This window comes from Ascaphus truei, chromosome 4 (genome assembly GCF_040206685.1).
Source record: "Ascaphus truei isolate aAscTru1 chromosome 4, aAscTru1.hap1, whole genome shotgun sequence".
Lineage (NCBI taxonomy): Eukaryota > Metazoa > Chordata > Amphibia > Anura > Ascaphidae > Ascaphus > Ascaphus truei.
In genome coordinates, this window is record NC_134486.1 from 26722954 (window position 1) to 26749914 (window position 26961).

The following is a 26961-nucleotide window of genomic DNA, read 5'->3' on the forward strand; positions in this document are numbered from 1 at the left end:
TATGGTGTGAATCACACTAACACAATGCTATGTTTTTAGTGCAGACAGACTTAATGATACGTAGACCACAATTATTGCACAAATGTGTCATGTCAGATGGATCATTTCAATAATCCTAATGACAAATCATTATCCAGGATACAAAATAAACAAACACAGATCAGCACCGTCCCGTGTGAATGTTTGTGCAGAAGGCTAATCACATGCTCTTAAAATTGATGTAATACTGCGATGCCAACCGCCCTTCTTCTATTCTACCTTCTCAAGCTGGTAACTTAAGGCTTCTACAAGTGCTACTTACTGTAGAAGTAACAGGATCGTTATACCAATGGATTCCAGTCTCCACAAGCATTACCATGATGAAGAGTTTGATCCAAGAGGGTTATTAGATACATATTGCTATAATGGAACAAATGATATGTTTGAGGATTTGGTTGTATTTCCTATTACACAGCTGTTTAAAACATTCTCTTCAGGTATGTTCATTTATAGTTGATATTGACGTTATTATAAAATATTATCAATTTTGGGGGGAACTGAAGCATGTGAATAAGCTCTTATATTTTGTTCAATTCTTTTCTGATGGGAAAAACAAAGATGTCTTTACCTATTTTCTAACTTTTGGGTGCAGGTCGTGTGAGAGGGGAAACCCTGCTTGATGTTACAATGGGACCAGCAGCTTTTCATCTCTTAACCGCCTGTGATTTCTTCAAAGAGATCAATGTGATAGAATTTACCGATGCAAATATCAGGGAATTTGAAATGTGGAGGAACAAGGAGCCGGGAGCTGCTGACTGGTCTCATGCTGCAAAAATAGTTTGTGAACTGGAAGGAAAGAGGTAAAGTATATTTCAGAAAAAATATATAATCTTCAAGCTGAGAAGAATGAAACCTTCATTTGAGGGAGCAGGAAACCCCAACTAAAGAACCTCAATGCTCAATATTGTGCATGCATTTTTAAAATATCTATTAAAATGATAAAAAGGCAAAGTCAATGCTTCAAACTACCCTTGTTTTTTTAATGAAATGTAATTGTAAAACCACTGGCTAAAACATAGTTAATTAACAGAGTTGCAGGAATGGTAATGAATAGTTTCCAAGCAATGCCTACTATTTGGTATGCAATAGTGGGGTAAGTAGTCTCGTGTTAGGTATATAATAATCCCTTTGTAGCCCTTAGGTGACAGCTAACCATGGGTTACCAATGACCAGTTGGTCACTTGGGGTACTAGGGGATTACCTTATTAAAAAGTTGCTAAACGTTTATTAATTGAACTTTTATTCTAGGTACTGACTATTAGAGATTGGCGAACCTGTCAATATCTGATCCACAGATTTAAAAAAAAAATCTCCAAAATAGGATCTACACGTGGAAATCCGAAGGTGGATTGCGCACTAAAGTATGCTGTGACAGTGGTGCTACCCAGCAGCTGGTTTAGCTCACAATGCTAAATGGTGTCCTATATAGCAGAGGTTATGGGTTCTGAGTCTGTTAGACACACACTGTAGAAATCTGTTATGCGCTCCAGGTATAGATGAAATGAACTGGATATATGTGTAGCCATGTGTAAGATTGGTGTACATATCTCTTTCTCATGCTGGCAGTAAACCTGGTAAGTATGCAGGAATGCCAGTAGTTATCATGGAGGTTTGCCCTCACACCCTGGTGAGGTGTCATATGTCCCCAAAGGAAGTGACAACATGCATTGTGCCCACACTTAGTGGTACAGAGCAGGTTTGTTCTCCGGGGGGTTATATAAGACACAGCACTGCCTAAAGTTAGAAGTCAGTTTCCTGTTGTTGTGCTGCTCTGTTCACTGAGAGGCTCGTGAAGGTTTGCAACATTGTTGCAGTGTCTCCTGCTAGCTGTGAGTCAGTAAGCAGACGCAGCAGAGTAAGCAGACGTAGCAGAGTTAGAGGAGCTGGCAGAGTTAGAGGAGCTCAAAAGAGAGAGACAAAGCAGCTCAGGAGAGGAGATTACAGCAGCCAGAGAAGCTGGGGAATCTCTTTTAGAGTAAAGGTGGAAAGCAGTACTATTAGGGAGAAGGGACTTTCCTAATGGAGTGCTGCACAGAGATGAGTGGCTGAGCTGTTATCTGTGAGGGGCAGCTTGCCCATACCACCATGCAAATAAAGATGCCCTTGTTAAAGATACCTTCACTGGGTGAGTGTGAAGTTACTCAGCAGTGGATGGCACCACCAAGAAGGAGTTCCTCACCAGGACCATCTCCCTGCGGAAGCACAGATCCTGATGAGGTGGAGGCGCTGCACATGAAGTAAGTTGGACTCGCACCCACTACCTCAGCTACCTGTCCTGATGACATCCCCTAATAACACCAAGCGGGAGACTCAAGAGTCCTGTTACTTGCAGGTGCACCACCACACACGCCTTGTAATGGGAGACTGGTTAGACTACACGGGCCAATATGAGATTGGGTGGGTCAGGCCAGAGGGAACACCCGTTACAATTGGAGGCGCTGCTGAGATACCTGTCAACAGGACAGGCTTTTGCTAGGCACACAATAGGAAACAGGGAGAGTGTCTGCTGCCACTTTGTGCTGCGTGGGACGGAGCCAGGGGTAGTCAGGGAGATGCTGGAGATGCATGCCGCAAAGACGCCTTGGGATCCGTTAGGGGTTAGTGAGTCTGGAGCCGGGGGCTATTGCTGTTCTAGTCGCCTTGAGGTAGCGCTAGCGGGGGACGCCTGAAGGGGTAAACTGGTAACTGAGAGCAGGAATTCTGGAAGGGTCCGCACTAGGCTAGCCAAAAGTAGGTCGACGCCCAAAGTACTGCATGGAAGAGCCAGAGTACTCTAGTCTCCATTCCAGACCACTTACCAAGGAGCACAGACTGGAGGAAAGCATTACAGTAGACACAGAAAGAGTGAGCCTAGCCTGAGGTAGTGCAAACACGAGTCAGATCTACATTAGGTACACAAGGTGGTGCACAAGGCATTTTATTGAATCGGTGTGGCAGCTGCCCCGCAGAGAGGAGCTCCATGTGCGATAACAGAAATTATAACAGAGAAAAGAATGGCGACCGCAAGATTGGAGGCTCTCTCAAGCAGTGAGTCACACCAAAGATGGCGGCTCCCGCCAAGTCGGGAGAGCATCAGGACTGTGCAAGAAATTGTTGCAGAGTATTGTCCGGGTTGGGTGTGGGTGCCAAAACCTGAAACCCGCCCCTGCACTGTGAGTAGTTCAGCACAGAGTCAGAACCACTCCTTGGTAGAAAGTGCACCTCCTCTAGAGAGAACCGTCAGAATGGAGGATCTGCAGAGCGCAGAAGGTCCAGGAAGGCGGGTAAACGAGGAACATGCATATGGCCTGTGCGTGGAAGAAGAACAAGCTACAGAAGAGACTTCTGTGAGCCTGTTGGAGACTGGCGTGACAGCCGTGGCTGCGCCGGGTTTGTCCTGTCTATGCTCTCGGGAAAGTACCCTCGAGACTAGTGAGGACGACAGTGTTGCTAGATGGGAGGAACGAAATGGACTTTGTTATCATTCAATATACAAACAGCCAAACGCTACCTCAAATGTGATGCAGAAAAACAGTACTAACCAAAATGGCGGTTCCCGCGTTCCCGGGACACCGCGTGGGCCAGCTGCAGAAAGTCTTGCAACTTTGCAGCTTGCTAATTGTTGGCCAGGATTGGCGCCAACGAGAAAACTCCACCCCGCTGAGGAGTTTGGCGCGAAAGCTGGAGCCGCGCCCTCAGGGACTATGACTCACTCCGCCCCTGTGCTGGGTCAGCCTACAAGTCTACGAGACCCTCCTCTAGAGTCCACCAGGGGGAGTGAGCACAGTGAACTGCCAGTAGCAACTTCTGTTCCCCCTAAGAAAGAAACAGAATGCAGCGAACCACATCCGCAGTTGTATGGTGTTTGGCCAGCAGAGGGACTGTATGTAACATTTCTTTTGTGCCCGTGCTTACAGAAAGACCTTAAACTCTCTGGTGGTATGAACTTTGATCCCTATCAGCGACCACGAGGGGTTCAGGTGGTGAAAGTCGAAGGAAAAAGGTACGTCCGGTGCCTATGCCCCAAGTGTGCTTTTCCTGATGGCGAATTGAGCTGGGGACCCAAGTGTGCCTGCTGCGAGGCACAGTTCCTAAAACCAGTGCTGCTGTGTGCTACGGAACCCGTAGCGGAAGATGCGGCTAACCAGCCTACCTCAACTACAGAGGGCCCGTGCGCCCTAACCGCGGTTCCAGATCCGGTTCCAATACCGGAACCCCAGATGATGGAACCATTCCTGATGGAATCAACGAAGGGTAAGGTGACTGCCCAGGGAGAAGGGGGATCGCTACCACTGGTACCGCCGGAGCAGGACCGCTTCAGGCCGATGGCCACCAGCGAATGCGAAGCGCCCCGACGCTGTTCCCCTGTGGAGATGTCCCTATCCCCATCCTGTACTACTGAAGACAGTAGTCAACCAGCTGTGGTGATGCGCCAGCCGGCGGACCACACAAGTGAAGCTGAATATAAAGAGACATTTATCCCATCGGCTGCGGACCATGATGTAGGCCCGTGTGCCCTACAACAGCCAGTCTGGCCTACCACAGAGGAACACATCGCAAGCCAGCGGAGTGGTGAGGAACCTCCTAACCCCCCACAGGCGCCGGTGGTGGCAACGGCGGAGAAAGGCCTAGCCCAGGCCCAAACGGAGCGGGGAGCAGAACCATCACTTCCGGTGGCGGATGTCGTTCTGGAGGAAGAGGTTCCGGTTGGGAACCCAACGCAAGATGGCGGCGAGTCCAGCGAGATGGCCGTGTCCTCTCGGCCAAGCAGCTGTACCCGGTTGCCTGGGTCCGAGAAGAGCCAGCAGGCCCTGCGGAAGCCTGGGAGTAAGGAGGCGAGTGAACCAGAGTGCCAGTCCGATGGTACCGGGCAAGGTAGCGAGAAGTTGCGGGTCGTAGCCCCGCGTATGCCGGCGGTGTTTCCCTATGCCCAACCCCAGGCCATAGTTAAAACCCCTGCCCCTGTCACTTTTTCCTATGGGTCCCAGTCTAGCCAAGGGTTGTCTGGGGAGTCCCGAGCCACTTTTGAAGAATGGACTGGGGAAAATCTGGACTGGGGTGACTGTTTTACCTCTGATGAGGGATCGGGGAGGGAAATGTCTATGCAACGAATGTTATACTGCGCTAATGATGACAATCGTACTGTTATGGTGGGATGTGATTCTAAGAGCCTTGGGTCAAACTTTGGGTCCCCAGGGACATTGGGAGTTTCATCTGGGGATTTGGGTAATGTTGCTCATATGGTGCCTATTGCCCAGGGAGCCCCCTATGTGCCCTCACTGTCAGGAAGAGTTGTTAGGGATCGCCAAAAGTTGGTACGTAATTTTCATCGTCCCTGGGAGAACGAACTTATGTTTGAAATGGGTTCCCTTGATTCAGAAAATTGGGATCCTGGCGGGTTAGATGAGACGTGGTGTAGTCAAGAGGGGGTAGTCTACATCTCCCAGAGAGGCCTTAGGGAGGTGTATGGGCATGATCCTCTCAGTCCACTAGCATCCAAGCCAGAGTTATGGGCTGATTGTGGGTGTACAGTATGTCCCCTAGAGTGTTACAGCATTGCTGCTCTAAGCCCAGTGGACCATGCTGTGCGCAAGCCACCTTAAGAGGGTAGAGTAGTCCCAGTAATGGATACTCCAGCATGGGGTAATCCTAGTTGTTATACATCTAAAGTTAGGATGTATCTATTATGGTTATGATGAAAAGATATGTACTGTAATGTGTTGTTATGTTTTGCAGTGCTACCTGAAGGAAGGTTCCGCAAATTTAGATCCCAGCCGGGTCGTTGGGGTTCCACCAGGGGGAGAATGTAGCCATGTGTAAGATTGGTGTACATATCTCTTTCTCATGCTGGCAGTAAACCTGGTAAGTATGCAGGAATGCCAGTAGTTATCATGGAGGTTTGCCCTCACACCCTGGTGAGGTGTCATATGTCCCCAAAGGAAGTGACAACATGCATTGTGCCCACACTTAGTGGTACAGAGCAGGTTTGTTCTCCGGGGGGTGATATAAGACACAGCACTGCCTAAAGTTAGAAGTCAGTTTCCTGTTGTTGTGCTGCTCTGTTCACTGAGAGGCACGTGAAGGTTTGCAACATTGTTGCAGTGTCTCCTGCTAGCTGTGAGTCAGTAAGCAGACGCAGCAGAGTAAGCAGACGTAGCAGAGTTAGAGGAGCTGGCAGAGTTAGAGGAGCTCAAAAGAGAGAGACAAAGCAGCTCAGGAGAGGAGATTACAGCAGCCAGAGAAGCTGGGGAATCTCTTTTAGAGTAAAGGTGGAAAGCAGTACTATTAGGGAGAAGGGACTTTCCTAATGGAGTGCTGCACAGAGATGAGTGGCTGAGCTGTTATCTGTGAGGGGCAGCTTGCCCATACCACCATGCAAATAAAGATGCCCTTGTTAAAGATACCTTCACTGGGTGAGTGTGAAGTTACTCAGCAGTGGATGGCATCACCAAGAAGGAGTTCCTCACCAGGACCATCTCCCTGCGGAAACACAGATCCTGATGAGGTGGAGGCGCTGCACATGAAGTAAGTTGGACTCGCACCCACTACCTCAGCTACCTGTCCTGATGACATCCCCTAATAACACCAAGCGGGAGACTCAAGAGTCCTGTTACTTGCAGGTGCACCACCACACACGCCTTGTAATGGGAGACTGGTTAGACTACACGGGCCAATATGAGATTGGGTGGGTCAGGCCAGAGGGAACACCCGTTACATATGTAATCAGTATGAATCAGATGGGGGGAGAGTAATTGGGGAGCATAATCAAATAGGCGACATCCAAGGGGAGGAGGTGCGGTAAAGAAAGGGGGTAGTGTAAGTCATGTATATCCTCAGTTGAACCCTCTAATATCCTCCTCCCTCACAAAGAAACAGTGCAATGGTGCAGACAGCATGAAAGTGCTCACAGGTTCAGGCAGTGGGTAAATCACCTCTCACTGCTAGATGTATATCAAACACAGAGCTCCCATGGTTGGTCAGGCAAAGGGATAAACCAACCTCACAATGCTCTGTATATGTCCCCTTCAGAGCCCCACGGTGGGTCTGGCAATGAGGAAAACACCTTTCAAAGCTTCCTGTGTGCTCCACTGTGTGTGCCTGCTTCAAACTCCTGCAATCAGTAGCACTGCATGTCCGCAGTGTAAGCTCCTCCCTCTCCCCCCAGATGGGTGCCTCCAGAGACCAAATGCAGGCACAGAAAGAGACAGGCTCCAGGGCACTCACAAACTGATCCTGATCGCTTGCTTGATCAAACTAAACGAGTCTCCTTTGAGAAAGACCAGTCATTGTTTGAAACGTGTGGGAGGTTTTATAGTCACTTTTTTATGCTGCAATAAATACTTTTCACTTTTTTCTACATTGGGACCATGATTTTTCATTTTGTTTGATCAAGCAAGTGATCAGGATCAGTTTGTGAGTGCCCTGTCTCTTTCTGTGTCTGATTCTGTTAGAGCCTGATATCTGTTCCCCCTTTCTCATAAATGGCTATAGGTTTGTCAATATAGTTCTTGTGGAAATTCAAGAGTAGGGGGTGGGGGGGAGTTATTGGGTGCGAGACATTTGAATATACTTTGTATTTCCTCCTATTTAAAGTATTCGCCTTTTTGAGTACAGGTGTCCAGCTCCATGGTATTTGGAGGGAGATTTAGGGGATATATATATATATAGTGCTTGGGACCCTATTAAAATTATTATCTTACATTTACATGGTGTCAATTATGTATTCAGTGCTTTAGAGTGCTATATAAGAGAGGAAAATAATACAAATAAGGAAAGGAGAATAATACATGAAGAATTGAGAAAATACAGTAACTAACAAGGATAATTGAATTCCATTTCATAAATACTCATTAATTAGTGATTATGTAAAGACTGACAACTTTCAATGTTTCAACTCTTAATAAGAATACCTTATCATTCTACTTTCTGTCATAGGGACATAACTCAGTTTTCTGTGTGGAAGGTATAAAAGATGTCAGGAATTGGTAAAAGCTGAGATTTTTTTTAATCCATTCTGTATTGCACGGACACAGATAGGGACATATTTACTGACCAGTCTTCTGCTCATTTTGTATTTTTAATTGTCTTACTCATTAGAGATGGGTGAATCCGCCCCAAATCTTTTTCACATATTTTCTCGCATTTCCCCCCCCAAAATCCGTTTTACGGTGTCAAATAAGCAAAAAGATTTGGTCGCTTTTAATACGCGCGGCTTCATCAAAAACCGCCATTGGATACAACCTGTGGACGGATTTCTAGAACCCAAACCACGGATTCAGCGATCTGCTGGCGGATTCTTACGAATCGGATTCTACAAATGCATCCCACGGGTTGCGAAATCTGCTAAGTGTACTGATAATTCTGTAATAATAAAAAATCCACAAAATGAGAATTGCCCTTTTTGAGATTGATCCGCTGAAATCCGTGGACCAAAGGAGCCGGTGGATCCGCCGCAGATCCAAATCTGCCCATCTCTATTAGTCCTTTGAGTGACACGTGTCTTTATATTCTGAATGTACCACTGTTTGCTCCAAAACTGCCATGTGATCCTTTTTATTTTTTAAATTTCAGTGAGGAGTGGCCAGGAAAGGAAGACAAAGCAAGAAGAGCAGTGAAACGCGTTGTCAAATGTGATTTCACCAATGATAACCCTTTAGAGCCTGTTGTCCTGCCACAGATGGACTGTCTTCTCAGCATGTATGTCTTACAAGTTGTTAGCAAGGACCTCCAGGCTTTTTGTAACAACCTGAAAAAACTAGCGGCAATGCTAAAAATTGGGGGACATATGTTAATGGTAGCGTCATATAATAGTTCATGCTATTGGATTGGTGAGCACAAGTTCTTCTCTCTGTCATTTGAGGAGGAGTTTATAAGAGAGGCTGTTTGTGATGCAGGATTCATCATCGAGAATTTGGAAACATTACCTACTAAAAAGACCAGCAATTTTGCAACTTATGACCATGTTATATTTATGATAGCATGCAAGGAGAGGGAAGGTTTAGTGAAAAAAGGTATACAACAATTTATCTGACACTTTACCTACTGAATATCAAAAATACAGCAAACATCTCAATGACTACTTATAAATTAAAAGGAATGTACATTTTTAAGTGTTACTGCAGTGACATGACAGAGAAGTATATTAATGCATATATTTATTTGTGTACATACACTATATGTACATGTATGACACAACATTTATTATGTATTCTTTACATTATCTTTACAAATATCTTAGAATAAGGTTATACTATAAAAATGTAACCCAAGTTAGCGCTGAACTTAGAAAGATTCAGCTGGAAGACACAGACATACGGTAAAATACATAGTATAACAATTTTGATTTTCAGCCTATTGGGATTGGGGTGGAGGGGGTGAATTGGGAAAAATACATATAATACGTTAAGGAGAAGAAAACACATTGAAGAAAATAAAATCATTTCTGGACCCATCAGCCCATCTGTGTCTCTACTACAACGTATATAAAGAACCAATGGGTAAAATGGAGGCCAACTCCAGTCCTCAAGGGACAGCAACAGGTCAGGTTTTCAGGTTATCCCTGCTTCAGCACAGGTGCTACTGTCTTAATGACTGAGCTACTGATTGAGTCACCTGTGCTGAAGCTGGAATATCCTGAAAACCTGGCCTGTTGGTGACCCTTGAGGACTGGAGTTGGCCTCCCCTGATCTAATATCATCTAGGAAATGTAAACATTTAAGTGTAGCTGCAGTGACATGACGGGGAAGTGTCTGTATGCATATAATGTATTTATTTGTTTACATACACTATATGTACATGTACTGTATGACAAGATCTTTATTATTTATTCTTTACTGTACATTATCTTTACTAATATGTTAGAATTAGAATAATGTTATACTATAAAAATGTAACCCAAGTTAGCGACGAACTTAGAAAGATTCAGCTGGAAGACACAGAAAATGCTTTACAGAAGACCAAGTAATCTTATTAAGATAAGGGTAATAAGGTGCAAAAGATCCTAGCCAATAAACTTAGAGGGTTAAGGTCTAAAACACAGATTTCAGCCACTAAACCAAAGAATGGGCAAATTACGCATAACGATAAATATCATCAATCTAGAAATGATGTATAACCCCACACTGACTCACAAATTCTCCTCTAAGGCAGGGGTGTTCAAACTTTCTGTGCTGCCTCCACACCCCCCCCCCCCCTGCCTGCCAGCCCCTGTGCTCGCACCCCCCCTTACCTAATATTCAGCGTCAAAAGACACGCAAGATCATTTGACGCACATTGCTATGGCGACGCACACGTCACATGACCCTGTGACGTCATTTGACGCCGCGTTGCTGAAGATAAGGTAGGAGAGGTCCATGCCCACCCAGAATAATCTTGCAGCCCCCACTTTGCACACCCCTGCTCTAAGGTACCGTATATACTGTAATCTGGTCTCCCCAGACCAAAACTCCAAACTCTGAAGAAATATAATCTACAAAAATTGTAAAAAGATGATCATTTAACCACAAATACTAAAATAACAAAACTGGAATATTATCCTCGAAGACCCCAGAACCTAATGGCTGATCAAATACTTACTACAAAAGTGACATTACTATCCTATCCCCAATCTTAATAGATCTTTTTAATACATTTTTGGAGGGAGAGCAGATCCTGGAAAAGATGACAGGAGCAAGCATTGTGATACTCCATAAAGAAGGTAAAGACCCAATGAGCTGTGACCGCTACAGTCTTATTTCCCTGAGAAACAGAGATCTTAAGGTGTATAGTAAGATTCTTGACAATAGATTAAAACCAATCCTTCCAGGTCTAATACACAATGAGCAATAGGGTTTATTATTGAGTGCCAGGCATAGTATAAAACTAGGAAAATTATAACACTAGACACAAAGCCATTATACTAAGCCTAGGCACAGAAAAGGCATTCAATATGATCAAATTGAGATTCCTAAATAAGGTACTGGAAGCATTCGACTTCAAGAGTCGTACCTTAGCGGGGAACAAGCTCTTTCCAAAAATCCTACTGCAATCCTGAAACTCCTCAGGGGTAATTTTTATCAAATAAAAAATCACTAATGGACAAGGCAGGGCTGTCCTCTTTCGCCCCTGTTGTTTATAATAGAGCCGCTTGCAGCCACAATCAGAGAAAATCCCAATATTCAAGGTATAAATGTAACCATTCCAAGTCACAAAATCCATCTACTAAAGTTGAATTTCTATTACAAATGGAGGGAGACACATTTAAAATACTTGGGCATAAAACTATCAATTCCTATTTAGATATCTATTCAGATCTATTCACCCAAATCAAGGAGGATTTACAAATATGGAATAAATGTCACATATTATGAATGCGTAGCATAACCTCAGTAATAATGAATATTCTCCCTTCAAAACCGTACCAACTTCAATTCCACTTAAATATATCAATGTTATCCGGAATAAAATAGTGCAATTTATTTATTATGATAAAAACCCAGAGTTGCTAAGCCAGTCCTGCTAGCACCAAGGACAATAGGGGTAGTAATGGTGCCTAACATTGGGCGATATTATCTAGCTGCACTCCTGAGCAGTGTTGTAACTACATTTCTTGTGCCCCACTGCAAAAAATTTTAAAGGCCCCCCTAAACAAAAAAGCAAAATACATTTTGTTTCCACTAGGGACCCCATGGGAGCGGCCTGTCGAGCACCCCTCCTCTCCCACACCTTACCTAACCCCCTCACAGTTCCCTTCTTTTCCTCACACTTCCCCCTCTCATTCTCTCCCCCCTTTCCTACTCTTCTTCCCTCTCTCACTCACTCTCCCGCCCCCCTCTCCCTCAAACAGCCCCATTTTTCGTTCAATCCCCCCACAGACAATTCCCACCTGCTTACCGGCACACAAACACACACACACACACACACACACACACACACACACACACACACACACACACACACACACACACACACACACACACACACACACACACACACACACACACACACACACACACAGACACACAGACACACACACACACACACACACACAACCTGGGGGGGAGGGATAAGGCTGCAAAGAAGAATTACCTGAGTTCAGGGAAGGCCCTGACCCCACAGCAAGCAGATGCAGAGAGCAGCAGTGGAACTTAAAACCAACATCCAGTGCCGACCGGCAGGGCCCCCTGCGCTCTCGGGCTCCCTCGCATTGTGGGGGTTAGCAGCACGGTGGTTACGCCACTGCACCTGAGACAGATTACAGACTGGCATTCGGGAATTAGGCTTTATGGTTGTGATAAAAGCGTAAATAAAAAACACAGTCTGAGGATTATATTGTTACAGAAATAACACGTCAATTTATTAAGATAGCAAACAGGTGCACACAGGAGGAAAGCTTCAAAACAAAAGCTTTGCTGCAGATAATACGGTATGAGATACATTTATACCCTAAAAACTAAAGCTCACACCCCTTTATGGGGGGGGCTTGCGCGTCACTAAATATTACATCATTTTTGTAATACATGATAATACTAAAAACTGATGTCAGTTTGTAACACATAACAAATTATGTAAGTGTGCGTCAACTAAAAACCATTATGGGGTTAAATGTGATGTTTTCTATTTTCTCACCTGACATGTAAATGTGTGAAAAAGTTAAACTGTAAGAATCTGAGCGTATCTCAGGCCGCTCTGGCCTGTTTACACTTTCCTTTGCGGCTGATTGGACTAGAAAATATCAACAAACATCAGCAAGGAGCAAAAAACATTCCATTCTCTGGTTCACACGTTTGCTCACACAGACATTTCTTCACATAGAAAAAATGACACACAAGACTTACAAACCCAAGACAAAATGGCGGACAAACGAAATCAAACAAAATGGCTGCTTAGATCCTAGTGCTGTTTACGTCATACCCCCATTAATGTCCTTTTTCCTCAACTTTGTCTGTTGGGTAGACATAGAGTCTGCATTACTTAACCAATTGCATTAAGGACTCATCTCTGATTAGAAAAGGATAAAAAAAAAAAAAGATTTTGTTACAATTTCATGTGGAGGTGATACAGTTTACATTGAAGATATGGATCATGGTTAAAGCAAAATGTAAGATGATCTCATCCCAATCCAGACTTATTCCCTTATTTGACAAACCAAAGTATCCCTTGCGGTACAGCACAATTAAGTACAATGATTGGAAAAACAGGAATATTCTGGATAGTGGGAACGTGCTATCTAATTGAAAATTATAAAAATGTGAGGCATTAATCTAGAAATATTCCCTATCAAACTCTGAAGTATTAGGTATCTTCAAATGAGACATTTCATTATCTACCGTTGTTGGTGGAGTAATAAAGATGTTATATGAGGAGCTAGTCCCCCTTGGAGACCATCCAAGCCACAACTATATGAAGAAGTGAGAAACTGATCTCCAAACCGATATTTCAAATGAGTATAGCTGGGACAATGCATTAAACAAAATGATATTCACGTGTTACCTTATGCCCAAAAGATTGAGCCAGATATTTCCACATCCCATGGGTCAGTGCTGGAGGAACTGTGGCCAGATATTGGACAAGGCCCATACGTCAGGGCTCCATCCAGGAGTACAGAGATAATTAATCTCCCATATCCTAACGGCAGCCAGATGCTCTATTTTAGCGGCAAGGAAAAATCCTTTGATATGTTTCCAAAGGGGGGTCACCCAGAGAATCAATGAAGTGCGACTAATGGTGAAACTCATACGGTTAAGAATTTCCATAAGGTTTGGGATCACTGGGTTAATACTGTAGATGGAAAAGTACCAAGAGGTTTCAGCCTCATACAGTAATTCTGCATGGGACACACTGGTTGAGAAATGGGGGACACAGGATTTGGCCGGATTGTTAAAAACCTTGCATTGGTCATTGACCATGCTATCCTGATGGTACAGTATTAACGATTTACAAATGGATATCGGTTAGGTGGGGGTTACCCCTCTCCTCCCACCTCCCTTCTGCTCTTTGGTTTCCCTTTCACTTCATTCTTGAAAACATAATGAAAAAATAAGTAATAATAAAAAAAAATAAGTTTATATTATTGTAGAACTGTTTCTACCCTACCTAAGTCTAACGACTGAGGTTGAGCACGCTCATCCCTGCCATGGGAGAGACTCACAGCTCTTTCTTCCTCTCTTCACTGAAGCAGGAATCAGACAAACTAACTTTTGCTACGCCCACTTGGAAAACTCAAGGAGGGACGGGCTCATGGACTGTGCCTATCCCTGATAGGCTTACACAGGCCATGAGTCACCACTTTAATTCCATTACTCACAAGAGGGGCATAAGGGGGGTCAAGAGCCCATAGATTTAACCTGTTACTGCCTGTAGTTAACAGGACTTACATAACAGGGATAACAAGGGGAAAGAAAGATGTAATGGGACATACCCTGTTACACTAATATGTGTAATATATAATTTTACTTTATAATAAGGTGTTATAATAAGGTGTTAACTAGTAATTATATTACTTTCATTATAGAAGTTATACTAACATTGGCTAAAGTACTATAGGCAAACGTTTGCAAAGGGAACAGTATAGGAACTGCTAGAGGTATATTATACAAGCTTGGAGAATGGCAAACATAGGATGTTCCTTATAATAAGCACATCAGACATGGTATAAGGGCTGCACACAGTACTAAAAACATCTCTTGTACTTAGCAAAACCACCTAGAAAGTTTCACCATTCTACAAACTACTTTAAACTACTTTTTTTTTAAATAAAATCATAAGAACCCTTTCTCCTCCTTAGCGCCAGCCTGTTAGTAAGGACTGGTTCTGTAAAAATAGACCACACCCTGTATAACGTTTAGGAAGTGTTATGAAACATTAATTGTAATTTTCAGTATTTATGGTACTGTAGGAGAGATTATAGGAGAAAACCAAAATGGCAAAATGAAGAATAAGTAAAAACACAAATAAGCCACAAAGTCAACAGTTGTTATAAATTAATCGATGTGCTAATAATGTATTAATTACAAGTTTAAGAGCCAGGCCCATAGCTTACAATTTCACCCAGGAAGAAATGTATTCAATCTAGCACCAAGAAAAGATTAGACCAAGCACACATCCCTCTTCCCCCTCTGAGGTTTACAAAGGAGCATAAATATGTCCTGCCCCCCAACATTGCATGCATGGATTAACTAAAGAACCATCAGATTCAGCCCAAATTAATAAGCAATATATTGAATCAACTCTGAAATATAATGAGAAACTCTAGTCGCACAGTAACTGCAATGTTAGGACTGTAAATGCTCTGAGGGCTTATAGCATGTGATTCCTCTACCGTCATCATAGCATCTATTTACCTGATGATGAATTACCTAACATGGATGAGCTATCTCATGATATTCACATGATAAAAGTTAACTATTGTGATCAAAATGTATCCAGGATTGTTAGCATGACTTTTCAATGATCTTTGATCATAATATTATCTCACTGTACAATACATGTTGTAGATACTGTATGGGCACAAGGGATATTTAAGACAACTGCTAAAAAATGTGTCTTCATGCAAGTTTTCCATTGTTGGTTTCTGTGTTTACAAAACACACGTTTTGCAAATAATAAACAGACAGATTGATTAAATCTTTTCATTCTGCACATAAGGTACATACAGAATTGTTTCACATAGATACTTTACGTACTATTACAACAATGATAACACTTAGAAAGTCATTCATGGACGGAGGTCTGGGTGTTTGGATAAAACCACAACATGAATAAAATAACAAGCAACAACTTCTTCCCCACTGCACTCAAACCTGGTGCCCTCATGTTGGGGAATTATGGGAAACCGACATTCTATACAGGGTGGTTAATTTGTAGGCCTGTGCAACGTTTAAATAACTGTAAACATGTATGTGTAAACATGAAGATGAGACGTGTTAGTATTAGAAAGCTTTTTACAGACTAATACATCTACAGTATGATGCACTCTTGTTAAAAAGGTATCACAGCATGCATTGAATTTCCAGACTATTCTGGATGTTCTGGCTTTCCACTAATACCTAGTGAATAGAAATGATTTTATGAAATAATGGAGAAATGTTGGTAATTTATTAATAAATAATATTGAATATTGAAAATGTGCTGTATTTGCAAGTACATTATCTGTGAGTAACATATACATTTCTACTGTTGACAATACTCCAATTTACATTCAGATTTGCACTGATGCGGAAATATTTGTGCATACAAATGCAAACAGCAGAATTTTGTGCCATAGCCAGTACCACACTGACGGAATGAATTAACTCTACATATATGCTGCTGGATTGAGTGAATAAAGACTGATTGACAACAAAATCATGTTATTTGATAGTTGTACCGTATTTGATTTTTATTACAAATTAAACAAGTTGCTGATCCCATATTTAGGTACAAATACTCTAATTAATTGCATATAGATAACTGGGAGATTGCACTGCTACATGGTGTGGTGTGGTGCATACCTGCTAGCTCACAGTACACTGGCGACACACTTTATTCGAGCTCGGCTAGTCCCACGAATTCGGGTATACCCGGGTGTATTGAGGTTTGTGACTGTTTTCTGCCCGAGTGCATTGAGTTATTTTCCGGCAGGGATTGAAGCATTTTATTCCCGCTGGCTGCAATACTGCACAGTACATATATATATACTGCATTACAATTCATGAATTTATGCCATCTGGTAGACACGCGAAGCATTGCAGCCTATTAAATCCTAATCATTATCATTTAAAAGATCAGCCGCCCGTCAGCCAGGCATGAACCCAGGCTGGGAAGGCAAATGCAACGGGGCTTGTCAGAGGTGAGGAGCGGCGCATTCCAGGTATCTGCCAGGTACATACCGGGTATTTGCTCGAATAAAGTGTGTCGGTGCAGTAGATCTGAGTCTCCTACGGTGTTGTGGAGGCGGTCAGAAAGGCTTCTCGGGTAGTGACTGATTTGTACTCACGGTGACAGCGCCTCCATCTCTTGCAGGCCCCAGGGATAAGGGAGACAATCCCTACAGGAGAACTTCTTTACGCTTCCCCTGATAGATTGCAGTCTCAGGCAAGGTATAGATGAACAGGAACACACTTTATTGTACACTGCAGATCTTACAGTATTTACAGCAGCAGGCAATTCTTGAGGCTTCACCTTCAGGATATACCCTGGATCTTCACTCCAAGCCAAGGGGCCCCAAAGTAGTCCTTGCTCTTCCTTTACTCCCTGGTGAAGTAAGATGTATAGTCTCCCACTCCACTCCCCGTGGGGAGGGAGTTCATACTGACAGAGCCCTGCACAGTTGTTGTGATAGACCAGCCTCTCTCAAGGGTAGAAGCAACACTACTAAATTTGGGGAGTGCAGCTTCTTAAGTACAGGAAAAGCAGGAACCAGGTCTGAGTCCCTGATTGGACACATAGGCCTAGTTGTACCGCCTCCCCTGTGAATCACTGAAGCTGCTGGGGGTGCGTAAAACCCAGGATTAGACCTGGTGGCCTGATCTTACCAGGGCTTACTACCGGGAGAAGGGCATACTGGTAGCCAGAAACTAGCCATTGCTACATATAATTAATTAGAGATAGGCAAAACATGGTGTATGAAATCTGAATGTTCCAGAACCTCACATTCCAAAACCCAAACCCTTAAGATTTTTAGAACGAGAACCTCAGGCCCACTACCCATCTCTAGTGCCTCTCGCCATTTATTTTTCAATTGTTTTTTAGTTTTAAGTTACATTATTTTAGTTTTATTATTTTATGCTTATTTTAGGAACTGTTCAGACTTAATTACACTATTTTAGCATTTGCTGAAAATGTTGATTATTTTTCTCCATTACAGTATTTGTTAGAAACACAAAAACTAAAAACAATCAAATTGAGTTTTAGTGAAATTGGAACCCAGTCAAAAACACGAAAAGATTTTAGAAAGAAAACCACGTCCCAAACACAGGTATTTTTTTAAACTCAAACCACGGTGAAGGTGCCATCCCTTACATCTCTTACATATGGTGTGAATCACACTAACACAATGCTATGTTTTTAGTGCAGACAGACTTAATGATACGTAGACCACAATTATTGCACAAATGTATTGTCATGTGTCATGTCAGATGGATCATTTCAATAATCCTAATGACAAATCATTATCCAGGATACAAAATAAACAAACACAGATCAGCACCGTCCCGTGTGAATGTTTGTGCAGAAGGCTTATCACATGCTCTTAAAATTGATGTAATACTGCGATGCCAACCGCCCTTCTTCTATTCTACCTTCTCAAGCTGGTAACTTAAGGCTTCTACAAGTGCTACTTACTGTAGAAGTAACAGGATCGTTATACCAATGGATTCCAGTCTCCACAAGCATTACCATGATGAAGAGTTTGATCCAAGAGGGTTATTAGATACATATTGCTATAATGGAACGAATGATATGTTTGAGGATTTGGTTGTATTTCCTATTACACAGCTGTTTAAAACATTCTCTTCAGGTATGTTCATTTATAGTTGATATTGACGTTACTGTAAAATATTATCAATTTTGGGGGGAACTGAAGCATGTGAATAAGCTCTTATATTTTGTTCAATTCTTTTCTTATGGGAAAAACAAAGATGTCTCTACCTATTTTCTAACTTTTGGGTGCAGGTCGTGTGAGAGGGGAAACCCTGCTTGATGTTACAATGGGACCAGCAGCTTTTCATCTCTTAACCGCCTGTGATTTCTTCAAAGAGATCAATGTGATAGAATTTATCGATGCAAATATCAGGGAATTTGAAATGTGGAGGAACAAGGAGCCGGGAGCTGCTGACTGGTCTCATGCTGCAAAAATAGTTTGTGAACTGGAAGGAAAGAGGTAAAGTATATTTCAGAAAAAATATATAATCTTCAAGCTGAGAAGAATGAAACCTTCATTATAGGGAGCAGGAAACCCCAACTAAAGAACCTCAATGCTCAATATTGTGCATGCATTTTTAAAATATCTATTAAAATGATAAAAAGGCAAAGTCAATGCTTCAAACTAACTTGTTTTTTTAATGAAATGTAATTGTAAAACCACCGGCTAAAACATAGTTAATTAACAGAGTTGCAGGAATGGTAATGAATAGTTTCCAAGCAATGCCTACTATTTAGTATGCAATAGTGGGGTAAGTAGTCTCGTGTTAGGTATATAATAATCCCTTTGTAGCCCTTAGGTGACAGCTAACCATGGGTTACCAATGACCAGTTGGTCACTTGGGGTACTAGGGGATTACCTTATTAAAAAGTTGCTAAACGTTTATTAATTGAACTTTTATTCTAGGTACTGACTATTAGAGATTGGCGAACCTGTCAATATCTGATCCACAGATTTAAAAAAAAAATCTCCAAAATAGGATCTACACGTGGAAATCCGAAGGTGGATTGCGCACTAAAGTATGCTGTGACAGTGGTGCTACCCAGCAGCTGGTTTAGCTCACAATGCTAAATGGTGTCCTATACAGGCATACCCCGCATTAACGTACGCAATGGGACCGGAGCATATATGTAAAGCGAAAATGTACTTAAAGTGAAGCACTCCCTTTTCCCCACTTATCGATGCATGTACTGTACGGCAATCATCATATACGTGCATAACTGATGTAAATAAGGCATGTGTGACAGGCTCTATAGTCTCCCCGCTTGCGCACAGCTTCGGTACAGGTAGGGAGCCGGTATTGCTGTTCAGGACGTGCTGACCGGCACATGCGTGAGCTGCCATTTGCCTATTGGGCGTTATGTACTTACTCGCGAGTGTACTTAAAGTGAGTGTCCTTAAACCGGGGTATGCCTGTATAGCAGAGGTTATGGGTTCTGAGTCTGTTAGACACACACTGTAGAAATCTGTTATGCGCTCCAGGTATAGATGAAATGAAACTGGATACTGTATATGTAATCAGTATGAATCAGATGGGGGGAGAGTAATTGGGGAGCATAATCAAATAGGCGACATCCAAGGGGAGGAGGTGCGGTAAAGAAAGGGGGTAGTGTAAGTCATGTATATCCTCAGTTGAACCCTCTAATATCCTCCTCCCTCACAAAGAAACAGTGCAATGGTGCAGACAGCATGAAAGTGCTCACAGGTTCAGGCAGTGGGTAAATCACCTCTCACTGCTAGATGTATATCAAACACAGAGCTCCCATGGTTGGTCAGGCAAAGGGATAAACCAACCTCACAATGCTCTGTATATGTCCCCTTCAGAGCCCCACGGTGGGTCTGGCAATGAGGAAAACACCTCTCAAAGCTTCCTGTGTTCTCCACTGTGTGTGCCTGCTTCAAACTCCTGCAATCAGTAGCACTGCATGTCCGCAGTGTAAGCTCCTCCCTCTCCCCCCAGATGGGTGCCTCCAGAGACCAAATGCAGGCACAGAAAGAGACAGGCTCCAGGGCACTCACAAATTGATCCTGATCGCTTGCTTGATCAAACTAAATGAGTCTCCTTTGAGAAAGACCAGTTATTGGTTGAAACGTGTGGGAGGTTTTATAGTCACTTTTTTATGCTGCAATAAATACTTTTCACTTTTTCTACATTGGGACCATGATTTTTCATTTTGTTTGATCAAGCAAGTGATCAGGATCAGTTTGTGAGTGACCTGTCTCATTCTGTGTCTGATTCTGTTAGAGCCTGATATCTGTTCCCCCTTTCTCATAAATGGCTATAGGTTTGTCAATATAGTTCTTGTGGAAATTCAAGAGTAGGAGAGTGGGAGACATTTGAATATACTTTGTATTTTCTCCTATTTAAAGTATTCGCCTTTTTGAGTACAGGTGTCCATCTCGATGTTATTTGGAGGGAGATTTAGGGGATATATATATATAGTGCTTGGGACCCTATTAAAATTATTATCTTACATTTACATGGTGTCAATTATGTATTCAGTGCTTTAGAGTGCTATATAAGAGAGGAAAATAATACAAATAAGGAAAGGAGAATAATACATGAAGAATTGAGAAAATACAGTAACTAACAAGGATAATTGAATTCCATTTAATAAATACTCATTAATTAGTGATTATGTAAAGACTGACAACTTTCAATGTTTCAACTCTTAATAAGAATACCTTATCACTCTACTTTCTGCCATAGGGACATAACTCAGGTTTCTGTGGGGAAGGTGTAAAAGATGTCAGGAATTGGTAAAAGCTGAGATTTTTTTTAATCCATTCTATACTGCACGGACACAGATAGGGACATATTTACTGACCAGTCTTCTGCTCATTTTGTATTTTTAATTGTCTTACTCATTAGAGATGGGTGAATCCGCCAAAATCCTTTTCACATATTTTCTCGCATTTCCCCCCCCCCTCAAAATCCGTTTTACGGTGTCAAATAAGCAAAAAGATTATGTCGCTTTTAATACGCGCGGCTTCATCAAAAACCGCCATTGGATACAACCTGTGGACGGATTGGTAGAACCAAATCCACGGATTCAGCGATCTGCTGGCGGATTCTTACGAATCGGATTCTACAAATGCATCCCACGGGTTGCGGAATCTGCTAAGTGTACTGATAATTCTGTAATAATAAAAAATCCACAAAATGAGAATTGACCTTTTTGAGATTGATCCGCTGAAATCTGTGGACCAAAGGAGTCGGTGGATCCGATGCGGATCCAAATCCGCCCGTCTCTATTAGTCATTTGAGTGACACATCTAGATTATATTCTGCATGTACCACTGTTTGCTCCAAAACTGCCACGTGATCCTTTTTTTTTTGTAATTTCAGTGAGGAGTGGCAAGGAAAGGAAGACAAAGCAAGAAGAGCAGTGAAACGCGTTGTCAAATGTGATTTCACCAAAGATAACCCTTTAGAGCCTGTTGTCCTGCCACAGATGGACTGTCTGCTCTCCATTTTTGTCTTGCAAGTTGTTAGCAAGGACCTCCAGGCTTTTTGTAACAACCTGAAAAAACGTGCAGCAATGCTAAAAACTGGGGGACATCTGTTAATGGTAGCGTCATATAATAGTTCGTGCTATAGGATTGGTGAACACAAGTTCTTCTCTTTGTCATTTGAGGAGGAGTTTATAAGAGAGGCTGTTTGTGATGCAGGATTCATCATTGAGAATTTGGAAACATTACCTACTAAAAAGACCAGCAATTTCGCAACTTATGACCATGTTATATTTATGATAGCACGCAAGGAGAGGGAGGTTTAGTGAAAAAAGGTATACAACAATTTATCTGACACTTTACCTACTGAATTTCAAAAATACAGCAAACATCTCAATGACTACTTATAAAATAAAAGGAATGACCATATTACTAGGAATTGTTCAATTTTAAGTGTTACTGCAGTGACATGACAGGGAAGTATATGAATGCATATATTTATTTGTGTACATACACTATATGTACATGTATGACACAACATTTATTATGTATTCTTTACATTATCTTTACTAATATCTTAGAATAAGGTTATACTATAAAAATGTAACCCAAGTTAGCGCTGAACTTAGAAAGATTCAGCAGGAAGACACAGACCTACAGTAAATACATAGTATAACAACTTTTGATTTGCAGCCTATTGGGATTGGGGGGTGGGGGGGCGGGGAATTGGGCAGAAATACATATAATACTTTAAGGAGAAGAAAACACATTGAAGAAAATAAAATAATTTCTGGACCCATCAGCCCATCTGTGTCTCTACTACAACTTATATAAAGAACCAGTGGGGAAAATGGAGGCCAACTCCAGTCCTTAAGGGCCACCAACAGGTCAGGTTTTCAGGTTATCCCTGCTTCAGCACAGGTGGTACTGTCATAATGACTGAGCCACTGATTGAGCCACCTGTGCTGAAGCAGGAATATCCTGAAAACCTGACCTGTTGGTGGCCCTTGAGGACTGGAGTTGGCCTCCCCTGAACTAATATCATCTAGGAAATGTAAACGTTTAAGTGTAGCTGCAGTGACATGACGGGGAAGTGTCTGTATGCATATAATGTATTTATTTGTGTACATACACTATATGTACATCTACAGTATGACAAGATCTTTATTATTTATGCTTTACTGTACATTATCTTTACTAATATGTTTGAATTAGAATAATGTTATACTATAAAAATGTAACCCAAGTTAGCGACGAACTTAGAAAGATTCAGCTGGAAGACACAGAAAATGCTTTACAGAAGACCAAGTAATCTTATTAAGATAAGGGTAAACTTAGAAGGTTAAGGTCTAAAACACACAGATTTCAGCCACTGAACCAAAGAATAGGCAAATTACGCATAACGATAAATATCATCAATCTTGAAATGATGTATAACCCCACACTGACTCACAAATTCTCCTCTAAGGCAGGGGTGTTCAAACTTTCTGTGCTGCCTCCACCCCCCCCCCCCCTGCCTGCCAGCCCCTGTGCTCGCACCCCCCCTTACCTAATATCCAGCGTCAAAAGACACGCAAGATCATTTGACGCACATTGCTATGGCGACGCACACGTCACATGACACTGCGACGTCATTTGACGCCGCGTTGCTGAAGATAAGGTAGGAGAGGTCCATGCCCCCCCAGAATAATCTTGCAGCCCCCACTTTGCACACCCCTGCTCTAAGGTACCGTATATACTGTAATCTGGTCTCCCCAGACCAAAACTCCAAACTCTGAAGAAATATAATCTACAAAAATTGTAAAAAGATGATTTTAAGACCCCAAATACTAAAAAACAAAACTGGAATTACTATCCTCGAAGACCCCAGAACCTAATGGCTGATCAAATACTTACTAAAAAATGACATTAATATCCTATCCCCAATCTTAAAACTGTAGATGTTTTTAATATATTTTTTGAGGGAGAGCAGATCCTGGAAAAGATGACAGGAGCGAGCACTGTGATACTCCATAAAGAAGGTAAAGACCCAATGAGCTGTGACCGCTACAGACTTATTTCCCTGCGAAACAAAGATCTTAAGGTGTATAGTAAGATTCATGACCATAGATTAAAACCAATCCTTCCAGATCTAATCCACAATGAGCAATAGGGTTTATTATTGAGTGCCAGGCGTAGTATAAAACTAGGAAAATTATAACTCTAGACACAAAGCCATTATACTATGCATAGACACAGAAAAGGCATTCAATATGATCAAATGGAGATTCCTAAATAAGATACTGGAAGCATTCGACTTCAAAGAGTCGTACCTTAGTGGGGTACAAGCTCTTTCCAAAAATCCTACTGCAATCCTGAAACTCCTCAGGGGTGATTTTTATCAAATAAAAAATCACTAATGGACAAGGCAGGGCTGTCCTCTTTCGCCCCTGTTGTTTATAATAGAGCCGCTTGCAGCCACAATCAGAGAAAATCCCAATATTCAAGGTATAAATGTAACCATTCCAAGTCACAAAATCCATCTACTAAAGTTGAATATCTATTAGAAATGGAGGGAGACACATTTAAAATACTTGGGCATAAAACTATCAATTCCTATTTAGATATCTATTCAGATCTATTCACCCAAATCAAGGAGGATTTACAAATATGGAATAAATGTCACATATTATGAATGCGTAGCATAACCTCAGTAATAATGAATATTCTCCCTTCAAAACCGTACCAACTTCAATTCTACTTAAATATATCAATGTTATCCGGAATAAAATAGTGCAATTTATTTATTATGATAAAAACCCAGAGTTGCTAAGCCAGTCCTGCTAGCACCAAGGACAATAGGGGTAGTAATGGTGCCTAACATTGGGCGATATTATCTAGCTGCACTCCTGAGCAGTGTTGTAACTACATTTCTTGTGCCCCACTGCAAAAAAATTTAAAGGCCCCCCTAAACAAAAAAACAAAATACATTTTGTTTCCACTAGGGACCCCATGGGAGCGGCCTGTCGAGCACCCCTCCTCTCCCACACCTTACCTAACCCCCTCACAGTTCCCTTCTTTTCCTCACACTTCCCCCTCTCATTCTCTCCCCCCTTTCCTACTCTTCTTCCCTCTCTCACTCACTCTCCCGCCCCCCTCTCCCTCAAACAGCCCCATTTTTCGTTCAATCCCCCCACAGACAATTCCCACCTGCTTACAGGCACACACACGCGCACACGCACACGCACACACACACGCACACACACACACACACACACACACACAACCTGGGGGGGAGGGATAAGGCTGCAAAGAGGAATTACCTGATTTCAGGGAAGGCCCTGACCCCACAGCAAGCAGATGCAGAGAGCAGCAGTGGTACTTAAAACCAACTTCAAGTGCTGGCCGGCAGGGCCCCCTGCGCTCTCGGGCTCCCTCGCATTGTGGGGGTTAGCAGCACGGTGGTTACGCCACTGCACATGAGACAGATTACAGACTGGCATTCGGGAATTAGGCTTTATGGTTGTGATAAAAGCATAAATAAAAAACACAGTCTGAGGATTATATTGTTACAGAAATAACACGTGAATTTATTAAAATAGCAAACAGGTGCACACAGGAGGAAAGCTTCAAAATAAAAGCTTCCCTGCAGATAATACGGTATGAGATACATTTATACCCTAAAAACTAAAGCTCACACCCCTTTATGGGGGGGCTTGCGCGTCACTAAATATTACATCATTTTTGTAATGCATGATAATACTAAAAACTGATGTCAGTTTGTAATACATAACAAATTATGTAAGTGTGCGTCAACTAAAAACCATTATGGGGTTAAATGTGATGTTTTCTATTTTCTCACCTGACATGTAAATATGTGAAAAAGTTAAACTGTAAGAATCTGAGCGTATCTCAGGCCGCTCTGGCCTGTTTACACTTTCATTTGCGGCTGATTGGACTAGAAAAGATCAACAAACATCAGCAAGGAGCGAAAAACATTCCATTCTCTGGTTCACACGTTTGCTCACACAGACATTTCTTCACATAGAAAAAATAACACACAAGACTTACAAACCCAAGACAAAATGGCGGACAAACGAAATCAAACAAAATGGCTGCTTAGATCCTAGTGCTGTTTACGTCATACCCCCATTAATGTCCTTTTTTCTCAACTTTGTCTGTTGGGTAGACATAGAGTCTGCATTACTTAACCAATTGCATTAAGGACTCATCTCTGATTAGAAAAGGATAAAAAAAAAAAAAGATTTTGTTACAATTTCATGTGGAGGTGATACAGTTTACATTGAAGATATGGATCATGGTTAAAGCAAAATGTAAGATGATCTCATCCCAATCCAGACTTATTCCCTTATTTGACAAACCAAAGTATCCCTTGCGGTACAGCACAATTAAGTACAATGATTGGAAAAACAGGAATATTCTGGATAGTGGGAACGTGCTATCTAATTGAAAATTATAAAAATGTGAGGCATTAACCTAGAAATATTCCCTATCAAACTCTGAAGTATTAGGTATCTTCAAATGAGACATTTCATTATCTACCGTTGTTGGTGGAGTAATAAAGATGTTATATGAGGAGCTAGTCCCCCTTGGAGACCATCCAAGCCACAACTATATGAAGAAGTGAGAAACTGATCTCCAAACCGATATTTCAAATGAGTATAGCTGGGACAATGCATTAAACAAAATGATATTCACGTGTTACCTTATGCCCAAAAGATTGAGCCAGATATTTCCACATCCCATGGGTCAGTGCTGGAGGAACTGTGGCCAGATATTGGACAAGGCCCATACGTCAGGGCTCCATCCAGGAGTACAGAGATAATTAATCTCCCATATCCTAACGGCAGCCAGATGCTCTATTTTAGCGGCAAGGAAAAATCCTTTGATACGTTTCCAAAGGGGGGTCACCCAGAGAATCAATGAAGTGCGACTAATGGTGAAACTCATACGGTTAAGAATTTCCATAAGGTTTGGGATCACTGGGTTAATACTGTAGATGGAAAAGTACCAAGAGGTTTCAGCCTCATACAGTAATTCTGCATGGGACACACTGGTTGAGAAATGGGGGACACAGGATTTGGCCGGATTGTTAAAAACCTTGCATTGGT

General features: G+C 42.2%; 2 protein-coding genes across 2 annotated transcripts; both read left to right on the forward strand.

Moving 5' to 3' along the window:
- The first annotated feature begins 204 nt into the window (after window positions 1-204).
- On the forward strand, window positions 205-9645 carry LOC142492626 (indolethylamine N-methyltransferase-like). The gene is made up of 3 exons (XM_075595449.1): window positions 205-476; window positions 632-839; window positions 8590-9645. The coding sequence occupies exons 1-3, from the start codon at window positions 329-331 to the stop codon at window positions 9047-9049; spliced, it is 816 nt and encodes a 271-aa protein (XP_075451564.1). The 5' UTR covers window positions 205-328; the 3' UTR covers window positions 9050-9645.
- Window positions 9646-18184: 8539 nt separating this feature from the next.
- Window positions 18185-22553, forward strand: LOC142491912 (indolethylamine N-methyltransferase-like). Its single transcript, XM_075594716.1, has 3 exons — window positions 18185-18493; window positions 18649-18856; window positions 21747-22553. Exons 1-3 carry the CDS (start codon window positions 18346-18348, stop codon window positions 22174-22176), a joined length of 786 nt encoding a protein of 261 aa, XP_075450831.1. The 5' UTR covers window positions 18185-18345; the 3' UTR covers window positions 22177-22553.
- Window positions 22554-26961: the final 4408 nt, after the last annotated feature.

Bases quoted from the DNA above. Each gene is read 5' to 3' on its own strand.
- LOC142492626 (XM_075595449.1), top strand. From the start codon at position 329: ATGGATTCCAGTCTCCACAAGCATTACCATGATGAAGAGTTTGATCCA. The intron at 477-631 runs GTATGTTCATTT...TTTTGGGTGCAG, and splicing joins GTTTAAAACATTCTCTTCAG to GTCGTGTGAGAGGGGAAACC. The intron at 840-8,589 runs GTAAAGTATATT...TTTAAATTTCAG, and splicing joins TGTGAACTGGAAGGAAAGAG to TGAGGAGTGGCCAGGAAAGG.
- LOC142491912 (XM_075594716.1), top strand. From the start codon at position 18,346: ATGGATTCCAGTCTCCACAAGCATTACCATGATGAAGAGTTTGATCCA. The intron at 18,494-18,648 runs GTATGTTCATTT...TTTTGGGTGCAG, and splicing joins GTTTAAAACATTCTCTTCAG to GTCGTGTGAGAGGGGAAACC. The intron at 18,857-21,746 runs GTAAAGTATATT...TTGTAATTTCAG, and splicing joins TGTGAACTGGAAGGAAAGAG to TGAGGAGTGGCAAGGAAAGG.